The 25,504-nt window shown below is 31.7% G+C and overlaps 2 protein-coding genes across 3 annotated transcripts in view; one reads left to right on the forward strand and one right to left on the reverse strand.

Moving 5' to 3' along the window:
- The window catches only part of LOC139510058 (G-protein-signaling modulator 2-like), an 85,168-nt gene extending 68,634 nt beyond the window's left edge, over positions 1 to 16,534 (reverse strand). For both annotated transcript variants that reach the window (XM_071296280.1, XM_071296278.1), the window contains exons 1-2: positions 16,425 to 16,534; positions 2,485 to 2,547 (exon numbers count right to left, since the gene is read on the reverse strand). In XM_071296280.1, coding sequence (XP_071152381.1) covers positions 2,485 to 2,499 — 15 coding nt within the window. In that variant the 5' untranslated portion in view covers positions 2,500 to 2,547; positions 16,425 to 16,534. The remainder of the gene's footprint in view (positions 1 to 2,484; positions 2,548 to 16,424) is intronic.
- Positions 16,535 to 16,740: 206 nt separating this feature from the next.
- LOC139510057 (pre-mRNA-splicing factor SYF1-like) overlaps positions 16,741 to 25,504 on the forward strand; it is a 42,680-nt gene continuing 33,916 nt past the window's right edge. The window contains exons 1-8 of the mRNA XM_071296277.1: positions 16,741 to 16,887; positions 20,000 to 20,148; positions 20,559 to 20,682; positions 22,319 to 22,516; positions 22,910 to 23,044; positions 23,459 to 23,623; positions 24,199 to 24,343; positions 25,067 to 25,139. Coding sequence (XP_071152378.1) covers positions 16,849 to 16,887; positions 20,000 to 20,148; positions 20,559 to 20,682; positions 22,319 to 22,516; positions 22,910 to 23,044; positions 23,459 to 23,623; positions 24,199 to 24,343; positions 25,067 to 25,139 — 1,028 coding nt within the window. The 5' untranslated portion in view covers positions 16,741 to 16,848. The remainder of the gene's footprint in view (positions 16,888 to 19,999; positions 20,149 to 20,558; positions 20,683 to 22,318; positions 22,517 to 22,909; positions 23,045 to 23,458; positions 23,624 to 24,198; positions 24,344 to 25,066; positions 25,140 to 25,504) is intronic.

Below are 25,504 nucleotides of genomic sequence, written 5' to 3' on the forward strand. Positions count from 1 at the left end.
AAGAGAAAAAACTTTTTGTATAGGAACAATCAAACATGAATTCTAACTTTGTCCGCTGTTAAATGATTATTATTTTTTATGTATAAATGTTTAAAGTGACTTATAGGTCCAAAGGGCCGGATGTTGATACATGTAATTACAACTGCTTATTGATATATTGTATATTGTCATAAAACACATGTAACTATTTGGTATTGGTATTGGTATTATATTAACAGTCAATATCATAAGTTTTTAATTGTCTCATGTTATAAACAGTCATCATAAGTTTTAAATTGTCCCATGTATATAATTAACAGTCAGTATGAAAGTTTGCAATCATCAAAACATTCCATAACAGAAAGAATCATAAGGTTCTTGACTTGAGACAGGCACAATGAGATCTCGGTAAACATGTTTGCGCCCGTCCCAAGCCAGGAATGCCTTTGTTAGTCTTGTATGATATTTTTAAAATTTTAGTTCTTTTATATATTTGGGAGTTTAGTGTGACATTCTAGAAGACATAATTTGTGTGGCCAACACGATGGATGTTATATGATTTAAGGAATGTGGATGGCATGTATATATGTCAATGAGGCATAAACGTGTTCAAACAATTATTACCATAGGATTCTTCATAATATTTACATTAATATTTATTTTTTAAATATATATTACTGTACCAAAAAGCTTTTCACTTTCAAATTTATAAATATTCATGCAGATATTGAGGCTCTGAAATTTACATAATTATCCAGCATATATGCATGTAAATATTTCACCAGATGTAATATAGATGTTCTAAAGACAGTAAAGAAAAAGAACATATATATATGTGTTTAATATGCATGATATGTACTTACAGCAATGTAGATATAAAATTGGTTGTCACAGACAACAATATTGATTACATTATTTCAGATGGGAAGATTTTGGAATGTCTTTTTGTCTGACATGAAGTCCCAGAGAATATTGATGTAAAACTTGTTGTATACATAGAACCATTTCATAGCAGGAAAAAATCACATTATTTCTTTTGAATTTAGCAAAACTTTCAAAATACAACTTTTATGTCTACTTTCAAGTGGGTAACTGTAACCTACTTTTTTTAATTGTGTACTTAGTTCAAAGCAAACAACTAAGATATATATGTCAGATAAAAAATTGACCTAATATGCAAATCAATATCAATACATCTGGTAATCAATTGTGCATTGAAAAATATCTATCAGTGGCGGATCCAGGGGGGGGGGGGGTTCCGGGGGTGCGCACCCCCCTTTATTTTTGCCGATCAATGCATTTGTATCGGGACATATGTTTTGCACCCCCCCTTTGCCCTGGGTGCCCTGGGTTAGCACCCCCCCTTTCGAAAATTCCGGCATCCGCCCCTGTCTATGCACAGTATGTGACGGTTTGAAAATTGTTTTGATATAATTAAACTTCAAAAATCCGATACAGCTACAAAACAGACCAATTCATTCATCTTTTATATTGTATTTGAATGTTCCAAAATCAAGTCTTCTACATGAACATATATGTATAAGAATGATTTCTATCATCCTAAGTTCATACATACATGACATATAGATAGATAGATATATTTTATTTCCAATAGTGGACCCATTACGGGCATAATCAGTACATTGATTTTTTATCACACAATTGCAATAGACAATAAACAAAAATAAAAATAGAAATACGTTTGACAAAAAAACATTAAAAATAAATTAAGTTAATAATACATGTAGTCACATATCGAAACCTGTATGTTTAGTGATTATTGACCATGCACCAGAAGCAGCATCACATCCATTATAGAAAAAAAACCAAAAAACTTTGAGTTAAGTCCTTCCTTGTGGCTGATGCATATGAACACATAGTATTGTTGTTCATATGCAGGAGTCACCAAGGGCAGGTGCTTTAAGGACACTCAAGCCTCATAGAAATCTAAAAAATTTAAACATTTTACAACACAAGCATAAACTAATACTTAAAAAAGAATAACTATATTATAGTCCTCCTTGTGGCTGAAGCACATAAATAAGATTAATATGTAGTTATCCAAATACAGGAGCCACCAAGGGCAGGTGCTTAAAGGACATATATAGTAATATATTGTGTAAAATTTCTGTGTAAAAATATTTGGATTTGATGATACATGATCTTATCAGCATGAAGCAAGTATATGTGTATACCTGTACTGTACAACAACCAGCAGATCATTCTTGTCTGCCTTTTGCCAAGATGAGACAATTGGGGAATCAATGATTTGGGTTGGCAAAAAAACTTTTGATGTCCTTTCAGAATCAATTTTTTCATACAATATATTATAACATGTATACAGATAACACTTTTACTTATATATACATGTATAAATAAGTTTCCGCTTGTTATTTGTAATGATTCTTTTCACAATCTTGATCCAAATTATCTCTGAATAATGCATGAATCTTATTGGATAAAATAAGAAACCTTTACAATCTATTTGTAAAAGAAAGCACTTACCATTTTAGATTCCATGGACTCTATCCCTGTTTGTTTAGTTCTCTTCCAGTCATTTCAGATATCCTACAAAGAACCAATCAATATTATAGATTGCTATGGTCTATATATTTTCATAGCACTTCCTTTATATCCATGTTAAATAGTGACATTGTTTTAATTTTATAAAGACAGAAAAACATAATGTGTACAAGATATTATCTTTCTGTTTTGGTTGAAACAAAATCAGTTTCATTGATCAGATTTCGGTATGATGTCAAAATTTACAAATGTTTCATGTTTTTAGTCTACTTATACATGTTATAGCAGAGTTCAAAAAATGTACAGGTCACTGAATATTCGCAATATATTTCAGATCGTCTGTAGTTTTAAGGGGGTAGGCCTTGGTAACACAAACATTTTCCTCTCGTTTAATTTTTCTTTTATTTACATCATTGAAAAGGTAGAGGTCCATGCATCATCTGCCGAAGTCTTGGTGAAATTCACGGTTTCATTTTGTGTGTAGAGTATATTAAATATGACCAGTTTTGATGTGACATTTAAACAACAGTTAAAAACACTAGTAGTATGTATATAGCATTGTGTATTTTTGCACATACAATGTATGTAATCAGAATACCCATGACTCTTAAAATGCATAGAAGAAACATATTTTAAAATAAATCTAAAATACATGTATCATGATATTACTAACATGACTAATACATGTAATAGACAGAATGTAAAAAAATAATTTTATTACTGATAAGGCAAAAATTCTGGCAAGCTCTGATAACTCATTTATTTTTTAAATTTTGCCAGAAAAAAATTGCTAAAATATTTTTTAGTTATTAATCTGGAAAATCACAAACTTGTATCGAATTTGACCATTTGAAATTTTCAAAATCTTTTATGTAACAAGTTGCCTTACAGGGCACAAGAAAATAAGAAAATTTTGGGACAAAATTCATTTTCCCAACAAAACTTTCTACAGACTGTCTTTGCAATCTTTTTATGTGCATATATAAGTCAAAATTGTATACTGTCCAAAAATTAGCTGAAATCAAGTTTATAAGGAAAAAAAGTAATATTCAATATGGGACTAGAACTCTTGGGAGGAATTGACATATATATATCACAATTATGTATTAGTTTCTCTCCCCAGACTACCAAATGCATCTTTAGCAAAGCCAAATGTAAATATTTTTTCCATAACATAACAAATATAAGTTAACCAGTCTGAAAAGACATGGTTATATGGATTTTAATTCTGAAAAGCTCAAACAGCCCTCAATGCAGCTTTCTGAAATGGTTGCCTGGGCAACTTTAAAAGCTGATTGGCGACTTAACATTCATAACTGTTTGCCAATTGGGCTAAAAGAAAAATGAAGTCCTGGCTACCGTAAATTTGCGGAAATTTTGCCCTGACTTGAGTCAGGTTTAAAAAAATTGTCTAAGCACTTAACAGTAACACAAATTTATATTGTTTTTCAAGCGCCGTTTATATTTAAGCTTGATCTTGTCAGCGCTTTATTAAATCAGGTAATTGTAGGTCATTTGTATTAAAGCTAATGGCCCAGATCTATCTGTCATCATGTTTTAGCCCACTCAGTCACAACTATGACTATTAAGTGCCGTTAGAAAGAAAACCATCATGACCATTGTCATTTATTGCTTATGTTTATTGAAAGCACATTGCCAAGCTTCATTCTGGATTTGGTCAATAAACAGATGAAACAAGGTCGGCAACAATTTTGTAACTTGTTCTCAGCGATTCAATAAAATACCGGCAACAATTTCGCTAACGATTTCAGGTGTTCATGTTGACTGATGGGGCAATCACCAGTGCTTCTGCACAAGTGTGATGAGAATTTTTCTTGACTTGGGCTCCAGACTACCGCTAAAGGTCACAAATTGTCAATAAACATACATGTACAATATAATAAAAAAAAAAAAAAAAAAATCATGTGGTTATATATATGTTGCAGTATAAAAACACAACAAAAACATTTATTTCACAAGAGTTTTTTAGCTAGACAAAAAAATGTAGGCAACCTGAAATCATTTCCTAGCGACTGAAATTTTGAGTTGGCCACTAAATTTTCATGTCTGGCGGCCAATTGGCAACTTCATTTCAGCTGCTACTTTGAGGGCTGTCAATGTGGTTTATTAATTCCTTTATTATATCCATCATAATCAGAAACAAGCTACATGTATAAGGTATTTCAAACATATAGCATTGCCTTTATTAAAACATTCAAGACTATTTATAAGTAAAAATGTATGTACCTGTAGTAAAAATAACCTGGTAGAGCCTAAAAAATGTCTACTGGGCCTTTGAAAAAACTTTTGGGATCCAGGCTGGCCTTTGGAAAAAATGTTAACTATTGTTCCTGTTGCAGATTTATGGTGAAGTTTTTAAACTGACATGCAAAATTCATTTCACTAGTGTAAAAAAACAATTCTACAAAACAACGCTGCGCTCCACATTGCAATTTCACAATAGACCCACCATGCATCAAAAATTTTCTAGGGAAGACACGAATATAGATACGAGTGTATAATACACAAATTATACACAAAACTACAATTTTTATTTCAATCAGGAAAATTAGTATCCATGGAAAAATAAATGAATCCACAGTATATGTGTGTAGTCAGTCTGTCTGTCCTGTAGATTAAAGTGATTTAGAAATTTTGAAATAGTCAATGAGACAAAAATTCAACAAAATAAACAGCTAGGGTTTAAGGTCAGATTGAACACAATAGTGCTGCATCTTGTCTGAAAAAGGGGTTTGTAGACCCAAAAAGAGTACACCAGTGGAAGTGTCTAGCCAGCTTTACTGACCTAGATTAATTTAATGTTGAAAAATAGAAAAAATAAAGGTTTTACTACAAGTATCACATAAACTTAACATAATCAATGATCTATGACAGTAAGGTCAAAGTCAAATAAACCATGAAAAACAGACAGGTTACCATGGTTACAATAATTCCATACTCTTAATATGGTGTTTCTTTTGTGTATTGTATCAAAGATACAAACCAAACCAAGAAAACTTCACATTGACCAATAAATTTGCTGATGAACCATTAAAAGGTGGTCAAGGTCAGGTGATGACAGACATGTGCACCATCCAATTATTCTGGCCCCCAAGGGTGACTGTGGATAGGAAATATGGTCCCTTGGTCTTCTTCCGACCAGCAGTACAACGCTTGCCACTGTCATTAGTGGGGCGTCCGTTTAGCTGTGCAGCCACGTCCGGTCAGAATTGGGATGTTAATAAGAACCCTTGCAACAACTCTTTGAGGGGTGTTATATATCAGTATGTATGGTCAGAGTATGTTTCTGTGTGTAAGAGAGAGTTGTTCCCCTTTAGTCAGTAATTTGTATTTTTGTTTGTGACGTCATCTTTGTCTGATTAAAATGTAGAAATGTAAGCAGATTTGTTTTTATGTGTCCTGATGTAATTGCCTCCATCCATGCTACCAGAGCTATTCCCCTAGTCTGTAATATGGTGGAAGACCCGGTGTCATATGGTATTTTGAACCCCCTAAAAAGTGAACCCGGGGTCAAAATACCATGCGGTAAAATGACCCCGTGGTCATTATACCGCATGGTATTTTGACCCCGGGGTCATTTTTCACATATGGTATTTTGAACCCCCTGCGGTATATTGAACCCCCCTGTTTTTGAAAAATAGTATTGCAGATAATCTAATTTACAATTTATTGGCTATCATTTTTTTTTAATTTGTGGTTTTAAGTAGGGGGTTCAATATACCGCAGGGGGGTCAAAATACCATGGCTAAGCAAAATTTTCAAAATATCTTTTCCAGCATGTTTAACACATACAAACCACTTATTGGAGTATTATAACTATGTTAAGGACTTAGAATAGCTTGAATTTTTGAACTTCAAGGTCTATAGTAGGGGGTTCAATATACCGCAGGGGGGTCAAAATACCATGGCTAAGTAAAATTTTCAAAATATCTTTTCTAGAATATTAAATACATACAAACTACTTATTGGAGTATTATAACTATGTTAAGGAGTTAGAATAGCTTGAATTTTTGAAATTCACGGTCTATAGTAGGGGGTTCAATATACCGCAGGGGGTTCAAAATACCATGGCTAAGTAAAATTTTCAAAATATCTTTTCCAGTATATTATATACATACAAACTACTTATTGGAGTATTATAACTATGTTAAGGAGTTAGAATAGCTTGAATTTTTGAAATTCAAGGTCTATAGTAGGGGGTTCAATATACCGCAGGGGGGTCAAAATACCATGGCTAAGTAAAATTTTCAAATTGTCTTTTCCAGTATATTAAATACATACAAACTACTTATTGGAGTAATATAACTATGTTAAGGATTTAGAATAGCTTGAATTTTTGAAATTCAAGGTCTATAGTAGGGGGTTCAATATACCGCAGTGGAGTCAAAATACAATGGCTAAGTAAAATTTTCAAAATATCTTTTCCAGTATATTAAATACATACAAACTACTTATTGGAGTATTATAACTATGTTAAGGAGTTAGAATAGCTTGAATTTTTGAAATTCAAGGTCTATAGTAGGGGGTTCAATATACCGCAGGGGGGTCAAAATACCATGGCTAAGTAAAATTTTCAAAATATCTTTTCCAGTATATTAAATACATACAAACTACTTATTGGAGTATTATAACTATGTTAAGGAGTTAGAATAGCTTGAATTTTTGAAATTCAAGGTCTATAGTAGGGGGTTCAATATACCGCAGGGGGTTCAAAATACCATGGCTAAGTAAAATTTTCAAAATATCTTTTCTAGAATATTAAATACATACAAACTACTTATTGGAGTATTATAACTATGTTAAGGAGTTAGAATAGCTTGAATTTTGAAATTCACGGTCTATAGTAGGGGGTTCAATATACCGCAGGGGGTTCAAAATACCATGGCTAAGTAAAATTTTCAAAATATCTTTTCCAGTATATTATATACATACAAACTACTTATTGGAGTATTATAACTATGTTAAGGAGTTAGAATAGCTTGAATTTTTGAAATTCAAGGTCTATAGTAGGGGGTTCAATATACCGCAGGGGGGTCAAAATACCATGGCTAAGTAAAATTTTCAAATTGTCTTTTCCAGTATATTAAATACATACTAACTACTTATTGGAGTAATATAACTATGTTAAGGATTTAGAATAGCTTGAATTTTTGAAATTCAAGGTCTATAGTAGGGGGTTCAATATACCGCAGGGGGGTCAAAATACCATGGCTAAGTAAAATTTTCAAAATATCTTTTCCAGTATATTAAATACATACAAACTACTTATTGGAGTATTATAACTATGTTAAGGAGTTAGAATAGCTTGAATTTTTGAAATTCAAGGTCTATAGTAGGGGGTTCAATATACCGCAGGGGGGTCAAAATACCATGGCTAAGTAAAATTTTCAAAATGTCTTTTCCAGTATATTAAATACATACAAACTACTTATTGGAGTATTATAACTATGTTAAGGAGTTAGAATAGCTTGAATTTTTGAAATTCAAGGTCTATAGCAGGGATCTCCATGGATGAAAATTGAACCATGGAGGAACTTTCACCATTACAAACCGTGTATACGCTGTACAGTGTAGCGCGATCGGAAGTATGTTATCCCTCCATACAAGGAATGGTGAACATGCTAATTCATTGCTTATTGAAATTATATTTATTTGAATTTTCATTATAGAATTAGAAGTGTCAATATGTTCATTTATTGCCGTTTTTAACCATTCAAATACCAAGTCTTCATGGTCCCCCCTTAGTCGAGAATGACCAAAAGCTGTCATGAAGGTCCCCATGTAGACCTCTTGTATTTTTGGTAATTGTTATGGGGGTCAAAAATCATATGATGTGGAAGCTTATTTTTCATGGACACTGTCAAATTCAGAACCCATTACCGGTATGGCTGATTTGCAGCAACAACAAAACGATTCGTACGGGTTATGTAAAAGGTTAAAGAGATTTGTAAAGCAAATGAAAAGGTTTTTAATGACTTTATCTGACAAATTGATGCTGTGCAACATGCATCTTTCGAGTCTGAATAGAAACCGGAAACGCGGATGTATCAATTTGATTGTAATATACGAAATGAATTCGGAATTACGATACGATATTTCTTTACAGGAAATATTTATAAGTTTTTACTTTTAAACTTTTAAAGTCATTTTAAATTATCGTTACAGCAGTACTCGAGTTATTTGTGATGAAATAATATTTACTGTTTTGCGTCTTATTTTGTACTTCTTAAAAAAGGGGGGATGCTGATTGCGTAAGTCAAAATAAAGCACGTGTTCAACTTGTTAAACTGTTTTCTTTGTAACTGGATTATTAATTTATTTATTTAATCCAAATTATCATAATCATTTGCTGAAACTTAGTTGATTAATTCGACAAATGGATCGTCTATCCTCAGATAGTATTCTCCTGTCTGGTTTGTTGATCTACCTGTACAAGCTCAGGTACAAGTGATTAGCGATCTTAATCCGGATATCCCTCAGGCGTTAGAACTGTGTTGGATTATAACACAAAAAGCCTGAGGGTTATGCAATTACATGCATTTGATTATAATTGATAAAAAAAAATGGCGTCGGGCTACAATGATGAAGTTTTGAACGATGGCGGAAGACAATTTAACGATGGCGCAAGATAATTTAACGATGGAGCGAGTCATTTGACGATGGCGCAAGACATTTGAACGATGGCGGGGCGCCATCGTTAAACAGGCCATGGAGATCCCTGCTATAGTAGGGGGTTCAATATACCGCAGGGGGTTCAAAATACCATGGCTAAGTAAAATTTTCAAAATATCTTTTCCAGTATATTATATACATACAAACTACTTATTGGAGTATTATAACTATGTTAAGGAATTAGAATAGCTTGAATTTTTGAAATTCAAGGTCTATAGTAGGGGGTTCAATATACCGCAGGGGGGTCAAAATACCATGGCTAAGTAAAATTTTCAAAATATCTTTTCCAGTATATTAAATACATACAAACTACTTATTGGAGTATTATAACTATGTTAAGGAGTTAGAATAGCTTGAATTTTTGAAATTCACGGTCTATAGTAGGGGGTTCAATATACCGCAGGGGGTTCAAAATACCATGGCTAAGTAAAATTTTCAAAATATCTTTTCCAGTATATTATATACATACAAACTACTTATTGGAGTATTATAACTATGTTAAGGAGTTAGAATAGCTTGAATTTTTGAAATTCAAGGTCTATAGTAGGGGGGTCAATATACCACAGGGGGTCAAAATACCATGGCTAAGTAAAATTTTCAAATTGTCTTTTCCAGTATATTAAATACATACAAACTACTTATTGGAGTAATATAACTATGTTAAGGATTTAGAATAGCTTGAATTTTTGAAATTCAAGGTCTATAGTAGGGGGTTCAATATACCGCAGGGGGGTCAAAATACAATGGCTAAGTAAAATTTTCAAAATATCTTTTCCAGTATATTAAATACATACAAACTACTTATTGGAGTATTATAACTATGTTAAGGAGTTAGAATAGCTTGAATTTTTGAAATTCAAGGTCTATAGTAGGGGGTTCAATATACCGCAGGGGGGTCAAAATACATATAAACTACTTGTTACTTTGGTATTTTGACCCCCCTGCCGTATATTGAACCCCTTACTCTAGACCTTTAATTAAAAAAATTCTGGCAATTCTAACTTTTTTATATAGTTAGAATACACAAATAAGCAGTTTGTATGTTTTAAACTTGCTTGAAAAGTAATTTTTAAAATTTTACTTTGCCATGGTATTTTGACCCCCCTGCGGTATATTGAACCCCCTACCAAAGGCCTTTAATTTCAGAAATTCTAGCAATTCAAGCTCTTTAATGTAGTAAGAATACACAAATAAGTAGTTTGTATGTATTTAACTTGCTGGAAAAGATATTTTGAAAATTTTACTTAGCCATGGTATTTTGACCCCCTGCGATATATTGAACCCCTTACTCTAGACAATTCAAAAAATTCTGGCAATTTTAACTCTTATATGTAGTTAATATACACCAACAAGTAGTTTGTATGTATTAAAACTTGATGGAAAAGATATTTTGAAAATTTTACTTTGCCATAGTATTTTGACACCCCTGCAGTATATTGAACCCCTTACTCTAGACCTTTAATTAAAAAAATTCTGGCAATTCTAACTTTTTTATATAGTTAGAATACACAAATAAGTAGTTTGTATGTATTTAACTTGCTGGAAAAGATATTTTGAAAATTTTACTTAGCCATGGTATTTTGACCCCCTGCGATATATTGAACCCCTTACTCTAGACAATTCAAAATATTCTGGCAATTTTAACTCTTATATGTAGTTAATATACACCAACAAGTAGTTTGTATGTATTAAAATTTGATGGAAAAGATATTTTGAAAATTTTACTTTGCCATGGTATTTTGACCCCCCTGCGGTATATTGAACCCCTTACTCTAGACAATTCAATTTTTTTTGGCAATTTTAACTCTTATATGTAGTTAATATACCCAAATAAGCAGTTTGTATGTATTAAACTTGCTGGAAAAGTAATTTTTAAAATTTTACTTTGCCATAGTATTTTGACCCCCCTGCGGTATATTGAACCCCCTACTATAGGCCTTTAATTTCAGAAATTCTATTAATTCTAACTTTTTTATATAGTTAGAATACACAAATAAGTAGTTTGTATGTATTTAACTTGCTGGAAAAGATATTTTGAAAATTTTACTTAGCCATGGTATTTTGACCCCCTGCGATATATTGAACCCCTTACTCTAGACAATTCAAAAAATTCTGGCAATTTTAACTCTTATATGTAGTTAATATACACCAACAAGTAGTTTGTATGTATTAAAACTTGATGGAAAAGATATTTTGAAAATTTTACTTTGCCATGGTATTTTGACACCCCTGCGGTATATTGAATCTCTTACTCTAGACCTTTAAATAAAAAAATTCTGGCTATTCTAACTTTTTTATATAGTAAGAATACACAAATAAGCAGTTTGTATGTATTAAACTTGCTGGAAAAGTTATTTTGAAAATTTTACTTTGCCATGGTATTTTGACCCCCCTGCAGTATATTGAACCCCCTACTCTAGGCCTTTAATTTCAGAAATTCTGGCAATTCTAACTCTTTTATGTAGTTAGAATACACAAATAAGTAGTTTGTATGTATTTAACTTGCTGGAAAAGATATTTTGAAAATTTTACTTTGCCATGGTATTTTGACCCCTCCCCCTTTTTTTACCATGGAAAATCAAAACTACCCTTATATATTGAACAGATATATCATGTTAAGAAGGGGTATTTGCGAAAAATACCAGTCGAGAGAATGTTAAATTTCACGAGCCGTAAGGCGAGGGAAATTCATTCTCAAGACTGGTATTTTTCGCAAATACCCCTCAATAACATGATATATCTGTTTAATTACACCGAACGTTAATGTACTAAAACGCATTGATGATCGTGACGTTACAAGCGTCCAGTCAGATAGAGTATTTTTTGGCCACGGCAGAGAGGGTAAAAAAGGCATATCCTTTTAGCAAATACCCCGGCGGCGTTAAAAATGAACGATATTCATTTGATAACAGTAAATTGGTGAAAAATACACTGGCTATTAACCAATCAAAACCCCGGATTCTTACATAAGGTGTAATTAATATATATATATACATATGTTATAATAACAAATAATTAAAGCATTCAAGCTACATATGGTCTAGTTATAATGTGTCAATAAGTATTTTGAATGACATTTTTTTGGTAAAGACTTCAGAGCACTTATACCAAGCAAAGATATTTCTTTAAATTAAGCATGGAAAATGTACCTCCCTTTCTTGTATGAATGATTTTTTAATCTATGATAAGCTTTAGAATAATGAAAAATGTTCTAATATTCATCTAGGATGAAAAAAACAGGGGGGTTCAATTTACCATGGGGGTTCAATTTTCCATACAGGGGGGTTTCAATTTACCATGGGAGGGTTCAATTTACTATAGCGGTATTTTGACCCCGGGGTCAATTTACCATGGGGTTCAAAATACCATATGACACCGGGTATTTTTGTTTGTGATATCATCTTTGTCTGATTAAAATGTAGAAATGGAAGCAGATGTGTTTTTATGTGTCTGTATGTAATCGCCTCTGTCCATGCTACCACAACTATTCCCATAGTCTGTATTAGGGGGTCTGTAGCTATAGGTTGCCTGTTGCAAAGCAAAAGTTCTGTCCCTATCTAATATACATGTACCCTTATTTTCTTGTTTTCACAAGCTTTTGAATTTTTGGTTCTATATTTTCTCTTATTAGTCTTATGTTTATGTATTAAATAATGAAATCTAGTAATTAGATTTTAAATTCGAGACAAATCCTTTCTGAAATACAAAAAAAGTTAGCATTTTCATTTGGTCCTGTCAGAACTTTATTTTCACTTTTGGTATTCAGCTAAATTTTGTCTTCGAATGACCATATTAAGGAATTCGAAGCGGGAGAAAGATACCAGAGGGACATGTACAGTCAAACTCATAAATTGAAAATAAACTGACAACGCCTGGCTTAGTCCTATAACATATGACCTCTGGGGCATTATTTACTATTTCTATTTACTGTTCTGATATTTTTCACATTAAAAAAAAAATATGAAAATATCAGTATAAAAACGTTAAAATTTGAATAAGAATGCGAAGTCATATGTTATAGGACTGACTATGCCTTGCTTAAAATAAAAGAAGACAAACAATAGAGCACATGACACAACATAGAAAACTAAAGAATAAGCAACACAAACCCCATCAATCAAAGAGCTGAAAGCTCTGAAGAAAAATGACGCCACTGTCTCTAATATTGGGATAGTTTTTATGCAAGTCTTGATTTTCACATACCGTAATTAGTTTAACAATGCAACATGTCTCGTAAGCATATAATTAATATTCGTATATGTGTGTGTGTGTGAAGTGAAGGTGACAACTGGCTGTTTTTTTAAGACAAATGAATAGGTCAAGACTACCTGAATTGTACAAATAAATACCGTAGAAAGGCTTGTATATTTCTCACTGGTACATAGTCTGAATCCGGGTCCGTTCGCGCCCACTCATGTTCGCCCCTTTCACTTTCACACCCTACATGTTCGCACCCAATCTTAATTGGTTTTGTGTTTAATAACTCTGTAAGCAAGTGTTTTCTTATAAGTATAATTGTTGTCATTGTCTCAAAATAAAGTGAGACAGCATTTTTTTTTGTGTTGAATAAATCTTAATCATGTTTTAGATAGCGTATTGTTAAAAATTATAATAATCCTTTCTAAATAAAGTGGTATTTTGTCAACGTTTTATTTTGTGTTGAATTACTCTTAATCATGTTTTGGTTGCTTTGTTTTGGTTATAATAGTGGATTGCTATATTTTGGTTCCTATATTTTATTGTTTCGTTGTTTCAGATCAAAGGGACCAAGCTGTTAAAAACAATTATCTTTTGTGTTTTTCCTTTAAAATCTTCAATGTTTTACTCATACCAAGCTATAAATACATTCAGTATTAACACCAAAGCAATTTAAAACAACAATCATGATTTTCCAATTATTCAACTTGAATTTGAATTAAAATTGGGCGCGAATGAGTAGAGTGCAAACGGACCTTGGGTGCGAACGTGCGAGGTGCGAACGTGTAGGGTGCGAAAGTGTATTGGGCGGGAACAGACATGATACCACATAGTCTGAACCCCCTTCTCCCACAAAATATTAAGTAAATAATCTTTTTGTTACTGTTATCAAAGGTCTTATGAAACTCAGGTAATTTCAAACATTTGTCAAAGAATTCTAGTCAAACCGGCACCTGGTTAAATTGGCACCTGGACAAATCAGCACCTGGTTAAATCCACACCTGATATAGTCAATTCGTCACCCATGTTAAATATAAATTTTAACAGTATTTTAAGCAAAAAGAGTAAAAATAAGTAAGGGGTTGCCAGAATTTTTTTCAGTATTTAAGCAAAAAGAGTTAAATACTAACTTTCACATTTTTGGGTGTTCATGTACATTTTGTATATATTTATTTTTCTCAACTTAATGACTTTTTTGGTGTATTTTTAATGATATATATATGAGTAGTCAAAATAATTATTACGTCTGGCAAGGCTTTTTTAATTTTATTCTGGGACACCTTTCTATGACCGCAAGGCTATGTTAATTTTTTTCTGGGACGCCTTCCTACGAACTTCGTAGGAAGACATCACAGAAAAAAAATAAAATAGCCTTGCCAGACGTCATAATTATTTGGACTAATACATGAGATATTGGATATTTTTATGCATTATTTAAACCAGTTGAGCATTTTACAGGATTGTTTGTTTAATGCTTTTTAAACTTTACTGAAGAAAAAAAACACCTTAAATTTGCTTATTATTTGGCATGAAAGTTTGATTTATTGAAAGGGACTCATAGTTTTCCATTTTATTTTAATAATTGTCTAATTGTTAAAACAACAGCTTGGGTAAGGGCTTCGTTGTTTACCTTTATACACAACAACATAATTTCACTTTGGTTTCGTTGTTTACCTAACTTCACAACAACATATTCACTATGTACTTGGTAACAGTTATTAATTAATTGAATAGAAAATATTATAACAAATATTATTGGATGCCGAATTGACGTCAAATAGGTGCCGATTTGACTAGATGCCAATTTAACCAGGTGCCGACTTGACTTGTACGTTTCAATTCCTCTGCGATCGTTTGCGGTATTTTCTTGAGAAAAACATATTTTCCATCATCAAAGAGAAGAAGAAACTGCTTGAAAATGATTCTGGAACGCTTCATGATTGTTAAAATAAGTTAAATTCACTCAAAAAACAATTTTAAAACTTGCGATGTTTAAACAGGAAGTTTCAAAAGCACGTGTAAAAGAAGAAATTAACCGGTGAGAGTGGAAATCCGTACATAACAGATATCACTATAGTACGATTTGAAAGCAAAACAGTTCCATCCTTTTGTAAAACAGTCTTTAATATACCTATCACATTAATGTTTGAAGGGTCTTAAGCTTATTCAAACCATAAAAGTCGGTATGAAACACCAAAACGGAATGAACAATAACCGATTACGTTTTGTAGTTTACAAATTCTAAACTGGTTCCCGTCAAACTACAACACTTTGTTCGAGTGTAGTGGAATACAAGCAGAAACCAGTTAGTTTGTAAACTGGTTCCTGGCTGATTACTACACAATGACCTCTCATGCATAATGATAACACAAGCAAATTCCAGTTTGTATAGAAAATAGTAAATACGAAACCAAGCGCGGTAGGCAGAGAAATGCAATGAAGTTCAGGTCGCCAGTAATGGAACAATGACTGCGTCATTTTCCAAAAACTAGGGGTGATCTCAGGTGCTCTGATCTGCTTAAGCTTATTAAGCTTAGATCTGCTCCAAATTACATTTTGACGTCAAATCTTTTGAATTGTGATGTCAAAGTTACGGAACATAATGGGGGACAAATTAGTATATGAGTGTAAATATTTCTATTGTCGGCTTTGGTCAGGTCATGTTTTTTCAAAAGCATGTATTTATTTTTTTCTTCTATATTTTTTTCTCAAGTATAAAATTATGAGAGAATCTTATTATCATTATATTTCACAATGTTTCAAATTTGTTATTAGCATATTTTTTTTTTATTTTGGTTCTTTCATTGTTCTGTCAATAGGGCCAATCATCACTGTAACCCACAGATATCAAAATGCAGCTGTATGCAAATTTGGATTTCAATTTCACAAAAAAAAACAGACAAAAATATCAATTGCAATATATATTGATCTATAAATTAAATATACTATAATGAAGCGTAACTGTCAAATTGTGACACACATAAAAAACAAAGACATCTACAATTTGGGAATGACAACACCTAAATACCTACCATTTATATTTTTACCGACAATCTCCTAATCCTCTTAGTCTTTTTTTCCAGAATTGTTTAGATGGAGGGAAGTTTAATCATTTCTCGTAACAAACGAGATTAATGTAGATGGGATATTCCATATGATACTAAGGGGGGCTAGGTTCCTATATTAAATTCTTAATTTTGATGCTTATCTTTAGAATTAGGAAAATGTAATTGTAAGATACAGTTTGTTTTCATTATTAAACAAATATTTGCTTGTATATCAATTTGGTCTCGATATTTTTTTTTAAATATTTTGCCTCACAAATTGATACACCCCTTTAAAATTTCACACAACGCATTTTATACGATCCAATATGTCAGCGCCCATGAAAACTTAAAACTAAAAGAAAAGAAATACTGAGAAAATATTATTCAACTTAAGACATTAAAAGAAAGGATGCCAGTACTGATGGAAAAACAGAAAGATATTTTCTTTGTAAATAACCCTTTTCAAGTTAATATGAGGCAGGCATTACCTGTACTGAAATGGGGACGAAGTCTGTATGAATTGTTTTTTTGTAACTTAAATATTTGTTAAAAAAAAGAAACGGAAATACCGTAACGTTTCCGATTTTGGTTCTGTTGTTAGGGATTTTAGTTGTGACGTTATTTAAATTATGACGTCATATGCAATGTAAACAAAGAAACGCTATCATCAGGTAACGTTTTTTCATATCAAGGAATTATTAAAAATGAAATTGGTATTGCGCGTTCCTTCCTATTTTATACTAGACTGATAAATATATATTTTACTTAAAGTTTCATACAAACGAGACCGGAAAAAGGAAGTACATTTCTGCGCAGGTTCGGGATTTCAAAACACGACAAAAAAATTTGAACGATTTTGAGTTCATTAGTACAATGAAAAAATTTTTATTGAATTTTCTACTGTTATTGGGGACTTCGTCCCCATACAAGCGGTTGTTGGCACTTTTGAAACGACGACCACACTTTAGAAGTGTCTTTTTTTTTAAATTATGTATTTTACATTATCAATATGCGAGTTTCGAGTTACAAATTATCTACTGGCACACTACATACAGTGTGTCTAATCGGCAGCAGCGATTGCAGCTTTTACCATAGAGGTGACGGTAAAAAAAATAAATGTTCCGAATACAAATCAAAATAAAAAATTTGAAACAAATTTTAATGTCGTTACAAAACTGTTGGAAGACGGGTTCTTTAAAGAGAAAAAAAGATTAAAAGGGTAACTCATGAGTATAAACACCCCCTATAAGTATGCTGGCTTATTACTTGGTTTATTTTTAAATTGATAAAGCTATAGTTGCTAATGTTTACACTATCAACTCACTGAACAACAAATAACAGGCTATTATTTGAACTTGGAATTATTTTTAATTATGGAATTTGCATAATTTCTTGTGTTTAAAATTTTTAATAAATTCCATGTTAATGTGGTATTAAAATCTTTTTAGCGGTTAATAAAACTTTCCATACAATGTATTTTGGTTAGATAGTGTTGTGCGCGGCACAGTACATTCTATTGAAAATATAGTATTTTCTTTGTAATAGAAAGTGTTGTGCGCAGCACAGAGCATTTCAGTACAGAATAAACATGGAATTTATAAAAAAATTCAATAACAAGATATCAAGCAAATTCCATAATTAAAAATAATTCCAAGTTCAAATAATAGCCTGTTAAATGTTAATCGATAAAATAATTCATTGACCAAAAAAATAATAATTATTTATAATTAATTTAAACAAAATCATGAAGCGCGTTTTCTATGGAAGTCTTTAATGAATAAGGCAGTTCATGATTTTTATTTATCTTTAATAAAAGTATGAAATATATTTTTGGTATTGTTTGAAAATATTTTTTTTGTGGTTCTTTTTCTGATTATGATCAGCATTGTCTTGTTGTTTGCTAGCGTGCTACTGCGGTAGGTCGTGGGTTCAAACCCCGGTAGGTCAAACCAATGACTTATAAATTGGTAGAATAATGTGGCCAGGTAAAAATGTACATGTAGGTTGATATGTCTTCCAGCGGAATGTTTACAGATAACTTGTGATCACTTGTGACATTAGAACGTCAAAAATCCGGTTAAGTAACAATATTGATCTAGTCTTCTCTACCTATTCTTATGGTTAATGATTATGTATAATAAATATATCCTAATTGATGCTTATAACATGTTCTAGTCTTTAAGAAGCTTATAACTTGCTGTTGGACATAAATAAATATATATACATAAGAACGTGTGTTGAAGCTTTTCGATAGTACAGGTCACAGGAGAATCGGAAAGTTTTGATTGACCAACATAGATTAACTTTAATATGAAACTTGTTTTGTTACTCACTAGGCTAGCTAATATAAAACAAACCCGCATTTTTGTTATTTTTTTTTTGTTTTTTTATTTTAAATAGTAATGCTGAAATAAGCTTCTCCCGTTTCAGGCACCCAGAATGCCCCTTAAAAAAAGGCAAAAAAATTGGTCACCTCGCTCCGCTAGGCGATTTGCCTCACTTTAAATAGACAGGCGCTACGGCCTTGACATCTACATCTACATGGGTAATCCGTAAAGAGTTGGTTGACTCATCACACGAATGTGTTAAAGCTTTTATAACAGACACAACGATAGGCATACATTTACACAATATATATACAAAAAGGTGTGTAATAACAGAATAAAAAATTGGCAAATGGACTATTTCAGATTTTCAAAGATTTTCAAAGTCTTTTCAAAAAGGGAAATAGCTTGAATTGAATTATAGCAAAGAAAATAATCAGTCAGGGGACTTATTCAAAAAAGTGATTTTTAAATCACTTATTTGAGTAGCAAATTCAAAATTTTGTGTGATTTTGTAGTTTTACCAAAATTTTTAACACATAGGTTTAAATAATATCTTTTCATTAGTAAAATTGAAAAACATGAATTTTTTGCTTCTTTTTAGTAGCAAGGTTTATGCCTTTGATGCTATCATTTAGTTGCAAATTCTATTTTAGTTGAAAAAATGCTATAATGACGGCTTTAAATAATGAACTGATACTTTCTAAACAGATTTTCCCCAGCAGTGGGAGTATTTTTCCTGTAAAGTTCAAGGTTTCATCTTTCAGATTATGTAATAAAATTCTACTGTTCGCGATAAAAATTTCACTGTTCAGAGGTGTTGAAATTAGTGGGGGTTATCAAAATATGATATTTTGGAAGAAAATTGAGGTATGATACTTAAACAGATGATTTTTATGTCATTATCCTAGATTCAGTACAAGGTCATCACCTGAAATGACCTGATCATCCTAGACAGCACAGATGATTGTTCTGATAAGTTTAGAAACATAATTAGTCCCTGGATCATTAGTATTCTATATTTAAAGCTACAATGAAATTAAATCACTTAGTCTAGTGATAAATTTGTACTACTTAAATAGGTGATTATTAAAGAAAGACAACTCTTGCTTCCAACCTTTATGGAAATAATGTTACTTGAACCAGTGATTTAGAAAATCACTTATTTAAGTAAGTCCCCTGACTGATAATATAATATCAAAAATTGCAAATGTTTTAGTTTGGTTTTTTTTCTAGGAAGAAGATGATCTACCATATGAAGAAGATATTTTACGAAACCCATATTCTGTTAAATGTTGGCTTCGTTACTTAGAGTTTAAGAAACTAGCTTCAAGAAATGTTGTTAATATGATATATGAAAGAGCTCTGAAAGAATTGCCAGGAAGGTAAATGATTAACAATTAATAATATCATTAATTACTAATTACTTATATATCTTACTTCATACCCAAATCATTTTGGATAACAGGCAATTTTTTCATTCATGTTTTTAGCTAATTTGATGGTTGATTTCTCAATAAGAAGTTTGATATATTTTCGTTAGCAAAAAGAGTGAATAAATTATGTTGTTCATCTACTTAAAAATTATTAAAAAAAAAGTACATAATCTCTAAGCAAGACTTCAACTTATTAGACCTCTTAAGAAAACTTCAGTTGTAACAGTCTCTTGTGATATTTTGTTACTGAGAAACAACTGTAAATGGACAATTTGACATGTACTGTATACTCTTCATGTAATTTGTTTTCATATATTTGTATGACCCTTTATGACTACCTTTGTTTATTTACATTGCAGCTACAAATTATGGTACAATTATTTAAAACTACGGAGACGACAAGTGAAAGGGAAGTGTATAAATGACCCAGCCGTAGAGGATGTATGCAATGCCCACGAGAGGGCGCTAGTGTTCATGCATAAGGTATGCTAACTGGTGTTAATGAAATTGACAACTGTATTGAATGTGGAAGATCCTCAAAGAGGATTTTCTTTAACAAAAAATAAAAATTATTTTATTAAACGTTGAAGAGAAAGATTCTTACATAGTTACTTGTGGATTATTGGATATATCCAATCTTGATAGTTAAATTATAAATTTTAAAGTCCTCGCCAGGGTTTGACTTTAAAATTGATAATTTAACTATCTCGATTAGATAAATCTGATAATCTATTGATATCATTGTAAGAATCTATATGTTACTGGCATTTTATGAATTTGGGCATTTAGTGAAATGCCAGGGGGAAAATGTCTCCATGTATGATTCAGGCTTTTATCATGTTTATGAATTAACAAATAGTTTACAGCATTTTATAAAATGTCTAGAAAAATTGATAGACATTTAACAAAATGCCTGAAATCGCTACGTAAAATTGAGCCAATGAAATTAGAATAACAAAGAAGTTTATTTTTTGATAATTACTGAATGCAACACCATGCAAACATTTTATGTGAGAGGTTTAGCTAGCTTTAAATCCACCATTTTTTAACTTAAGAAAATGCCTGTACCAAGTCGGGTATGTGAAAGTATGTGAAAGCTGTTATCCATTCGTTTGATGGGTTTGAGCTTTTGATTTTGCCATTTGATTAGGGACTTTCTATTTTGAATTTTCCTCGGAGCTCAGTATTTTTGTGATTTTACTTTTAACAACCAATAATTGAATATACTCTCACACTGACCTTGACCTTGACAATTATTTATTTATTTCATTTTACATTCTTATTCTAACAAAACACTTACGGTTGAAAAAGAAAGGTCTTGGCAAACAACTCATAAATCAATATAAAAGGTTCAAAGAAACTTATGGCCTCAAAAGCCGAGTGTTCTAAGTAGTCGAACTACTGTATCACTGTCAGATAACACTGAGCTTGTGAGTTCGAACACATGGCAGGTGCACTCAACACCAATCTTAATTGACTAGGATTTTCTTCTGAAGGTCCAAAGTTCTCTATGGGTGCTCTGGCTTCCTTGGCCAATAAAAACTGACCGCCAAGAAATAGAACAATAGAGTTTAAAATTGTGTTGAACACTAATCAATCAATCAATCAAAGAAACGTATGCACCATAAGGTCAACTCAGATCATTCAAAAGCTAAATCAAATCTTCATCAGATTGTAAAGACACAATTATCTCCCTACACAGTGAAATCCAGATAATTACAACTGCATCAAAAACAAACAGGGCTTTGTATGGTGGTCTATAAATATTTTTCATCACAGTTTTTATTTGAGACTTTATAAACATTTACTGATAACTTTGATGTTCGTAGAAAGATGAACAAACAGTAATGTTAAACTATTAGCTCCTTTCAAAATGTTTTTTTTAATCCATCCACCAAAATAGATCTTGTTTTCTGTTGAATTTACTACATATATATCATTGACTGATGTCGTTCAATTTAATAATAATAATTACACATGTATAAAAGCTGCCATGAATTTACAGATGCCCAGAATATGGTTGGACTATTGTCAGTTTTTAATTGGCCAGCTGAAGTTTAACCTTTGAGACAGCCCTCAAATCTTTCCCATATTTACAAGTTCATACTTTTCATTACAGATGCCCAGAATATGGTTGGACTATTGTCAGTTTTTAATGGACCAGTGTAGAATAACTAAGACAAGACGTACTTGTGACAAAGCCCTAAGAGCTTTACCCATAACACAACACTACAGGATCTGGCCTTTATATTTGAAGTTTGCAAAAATGTATGATCTGCCAGAGAGTGCAGTTAGAATATACAGGAGAAATTTAAAGGTATATTTATTTAACATTTATTTTAAGAAATCAGCTAGTATAAATAGGTCCTTTGGTTATACATAATTTTTTATTTGGACCAAATTTGTTTAGATAATGTACGTAGATTTTAATCTGTTAGTAGCTGTGTATTACCATACTTGTAAAATATATACATAAATAGTTCATGGTGCATGAATCTAGAATATCTTCTTTGAATATCATTGATTTCATTGTAAAAGTGATATTTAAAATGGGGGGGGGGGATCTTTTTATGTCCATAATTGAAATGTTTAGTTTTATATCCCATTGCAAAATGAATGAATGCAATCTTTACTGTTCAGTTCTCACAAGCACTTTGATTGTTAACGCTATGGATCAAAGTTGTTCATATATTTTTCTTTTTGTTTTTAGTTACAAAAGGAGAATACAGAAGATTATATAGAATACTTAAAATCCATTGACTGGTTAGATGAGGCAGCTAAACGATTGGTTAACATTATTGACGACGATAGTTACATCTCTAAAGAAGGAAAATCAAAACATCAGGTACGACAAACAATCTACATTAGGGAGAGGAAAAAACATATACATCTGGTAGGGGGGTTTACTTCACACCTGTCATTGGGAAGGTAGAGGATAATCTGCACACCTGGCTGAGGGAAAAACCTATCACATCAGGTTGGGATAATCTGCACATGTGACAATTTTTTTTCTTCCAATCAGGTAGAGGATAATCTGCTAACCAACTTGAAAATTTTCGTCACATTTTTCTTAGAAACTACTATACAAAGAGTTCTGAAATAGGGTTTCAGGGTTTCAGAGTTAATATAAGTCAGCTATACCGTGTAATGTGTTTTCAGATTTATCACTCAACAACTTCCTGTTTACCAAAATATTTTGGCAGGGGTATCATCAGTGAGCAGTATCTCACAGATTCACTTGTTTATTTATTTATTTCAGCTTTGGAATGAACTCTGTGAACTGGTTGCTAAGAATCCAGACAAAGTGACATCATTGAAAATTGAACCAATCATAAGACAGGGATTGAAACGCTACACTGATCAGATTGGTCTATTATGGAATTCTATGGCTGATTATTACATTAGAGGAGGACATTTTGAAAGGGTAACTATGATAGTTGTTGTCATGGCTATTTCCTTTGATCTTTCTTTATGATAATTTTCGTATCATGCTACTTGCTTGAGATAGAAAATTATCATCAGAAACTAAGGGCACTTACCTTGGGAAGTTGTCAATGTTAACATCAACGATGTCATAAGCAATATAGCAATAAACAGATTATCAATGGTCGTCAAACTCTAGGATGTTTCTCTGCAACATCTCATTTCAGGGCCATCTATAATCTATAATTCTTACCAAGACAGGGCATATACTATAATGAATCTGTTGAATCAAAGTGAAGATACTCATCAAAATGACAAAAATCTAATAATACAAATGAACCAAAAGACATGTGGGTCACCTTACTTTCTTCAACAATAGGCAGGTGTCTGCAGAATTTGCAATCTTCTTAATTTCTCTAAAACAAACTGATCTGTCATTGAGATAAGTTATCCATTTTTTTTTTTAATAGTTTAATGTATGTAACTATCATACCTAATAATATTGTAATATGCTTGAAAGATTTGCAATTGGATATTAAGCAAGTATCAATTAATTAATCAATTATAATATTACAGGCTAGAGATATATATGAAGAAGCTATAGAGACAGTTTTAACAGTCAGAGATTTCACACAAGTTTTTGATGCATACGCAGAGTTTGAGAAAAATGTAATTGGTGCTAAAATTCAGACCATGGAAGAAACTGGAGCTTCGGAGGAAGGTATTTGTTACAGCTGTATAAAAATAAGATGATGTGGTATGATAACCAATGAGGCAACTCTCCACCAGAGACTGAATCACATAGAAGTTAATAACTATAGATCACTGGTTATATTTACCATACATATCGTATTCCAATAATGTAAATCAATTAGAAAAGATGTTGGGTATACATTAAGAGGCAGCAACCAAGCAACAATATTAACGGAGACACATCAACATACATTCTTCAACATTAAACAGTGCCTTATCAATGTATTTAAAGCTCTAAAGAGTCTCAAGTCTAAAAAAAGTTTAATAAAAGGTATGTCTTCTTACAATGAGCGATTGTAAATGAATTTTGAATTTGAGGTACACCCAAGTAGAAAAATACTTTGAATAGAATAAACAGATACTATATCTTATCTATTGCCTGTTAGTTCTATTAGTTCTGTTCTAGTGGAAATGAATTTAAGGTCCATATACCATATCTCTTATAAATTTGATTCATCCAATCAAAACAATGGAACAAAATCCTCAGGTTTACTCGAAACAATAAAATGGTAACATATTTTAAACACATAACTTTTCGTCTTTTCTTCATTTAGTACCATACGAATTCTGATTTCAAGTTTTGCAATTATTTTTCCACACAAATATAATTTTTAATGGGAAATTTGAATATGTATTTACATTATAATTGGGAATTGGATGACGTACTTCTAACCATGTTTCTCATTTTCAGATGATCTTGACCTTGAACTTAGATTAGCGAGATTAGAAAATTTAATGGACAGACGATTACTTCTATTAAACAGGTATGGTGTTTTTTGCTTATCTACTTCTTATATATTTTAATGGTTTTCAAAAACAATGCACGAAAAACATGTTGTTGTTTAAATAATAAAAATTTAAATTTGATAAAGTCTAATTCTGTCTGTGAGTCTAGCTTTTTTGTTGTGTGTAGTTCTCATAGGTATAAATATATAGCAACAACAAAAATCACAAGTTTAAATGTGTATTTATAAAAGAGGGACGAAAGATACCAAAGGGACAGTCAAACTCAGAAATCGAAAATAAACTTACAACGCCATGGCTAAAAATAAAAAAGACAAACAGAAAAACAACAGTACACATGACACAACTTGGAAAACTAAAGAATAAGCAACAGGAAACCCACCAA

This window comes from Mytilus edulis, chromosome 2 (assembly GCF_963676685.1).
Source record: "Mytilus edulis chromosome 2, xbMytEdul2.2, whole genome shotgun sequence".
Lineage (NCBI taxonomy): Eukaryota > Metazoa > Mollusca > Bivalvia > Mytilida > Mytilidae > Mytilus > Mytilus edulis.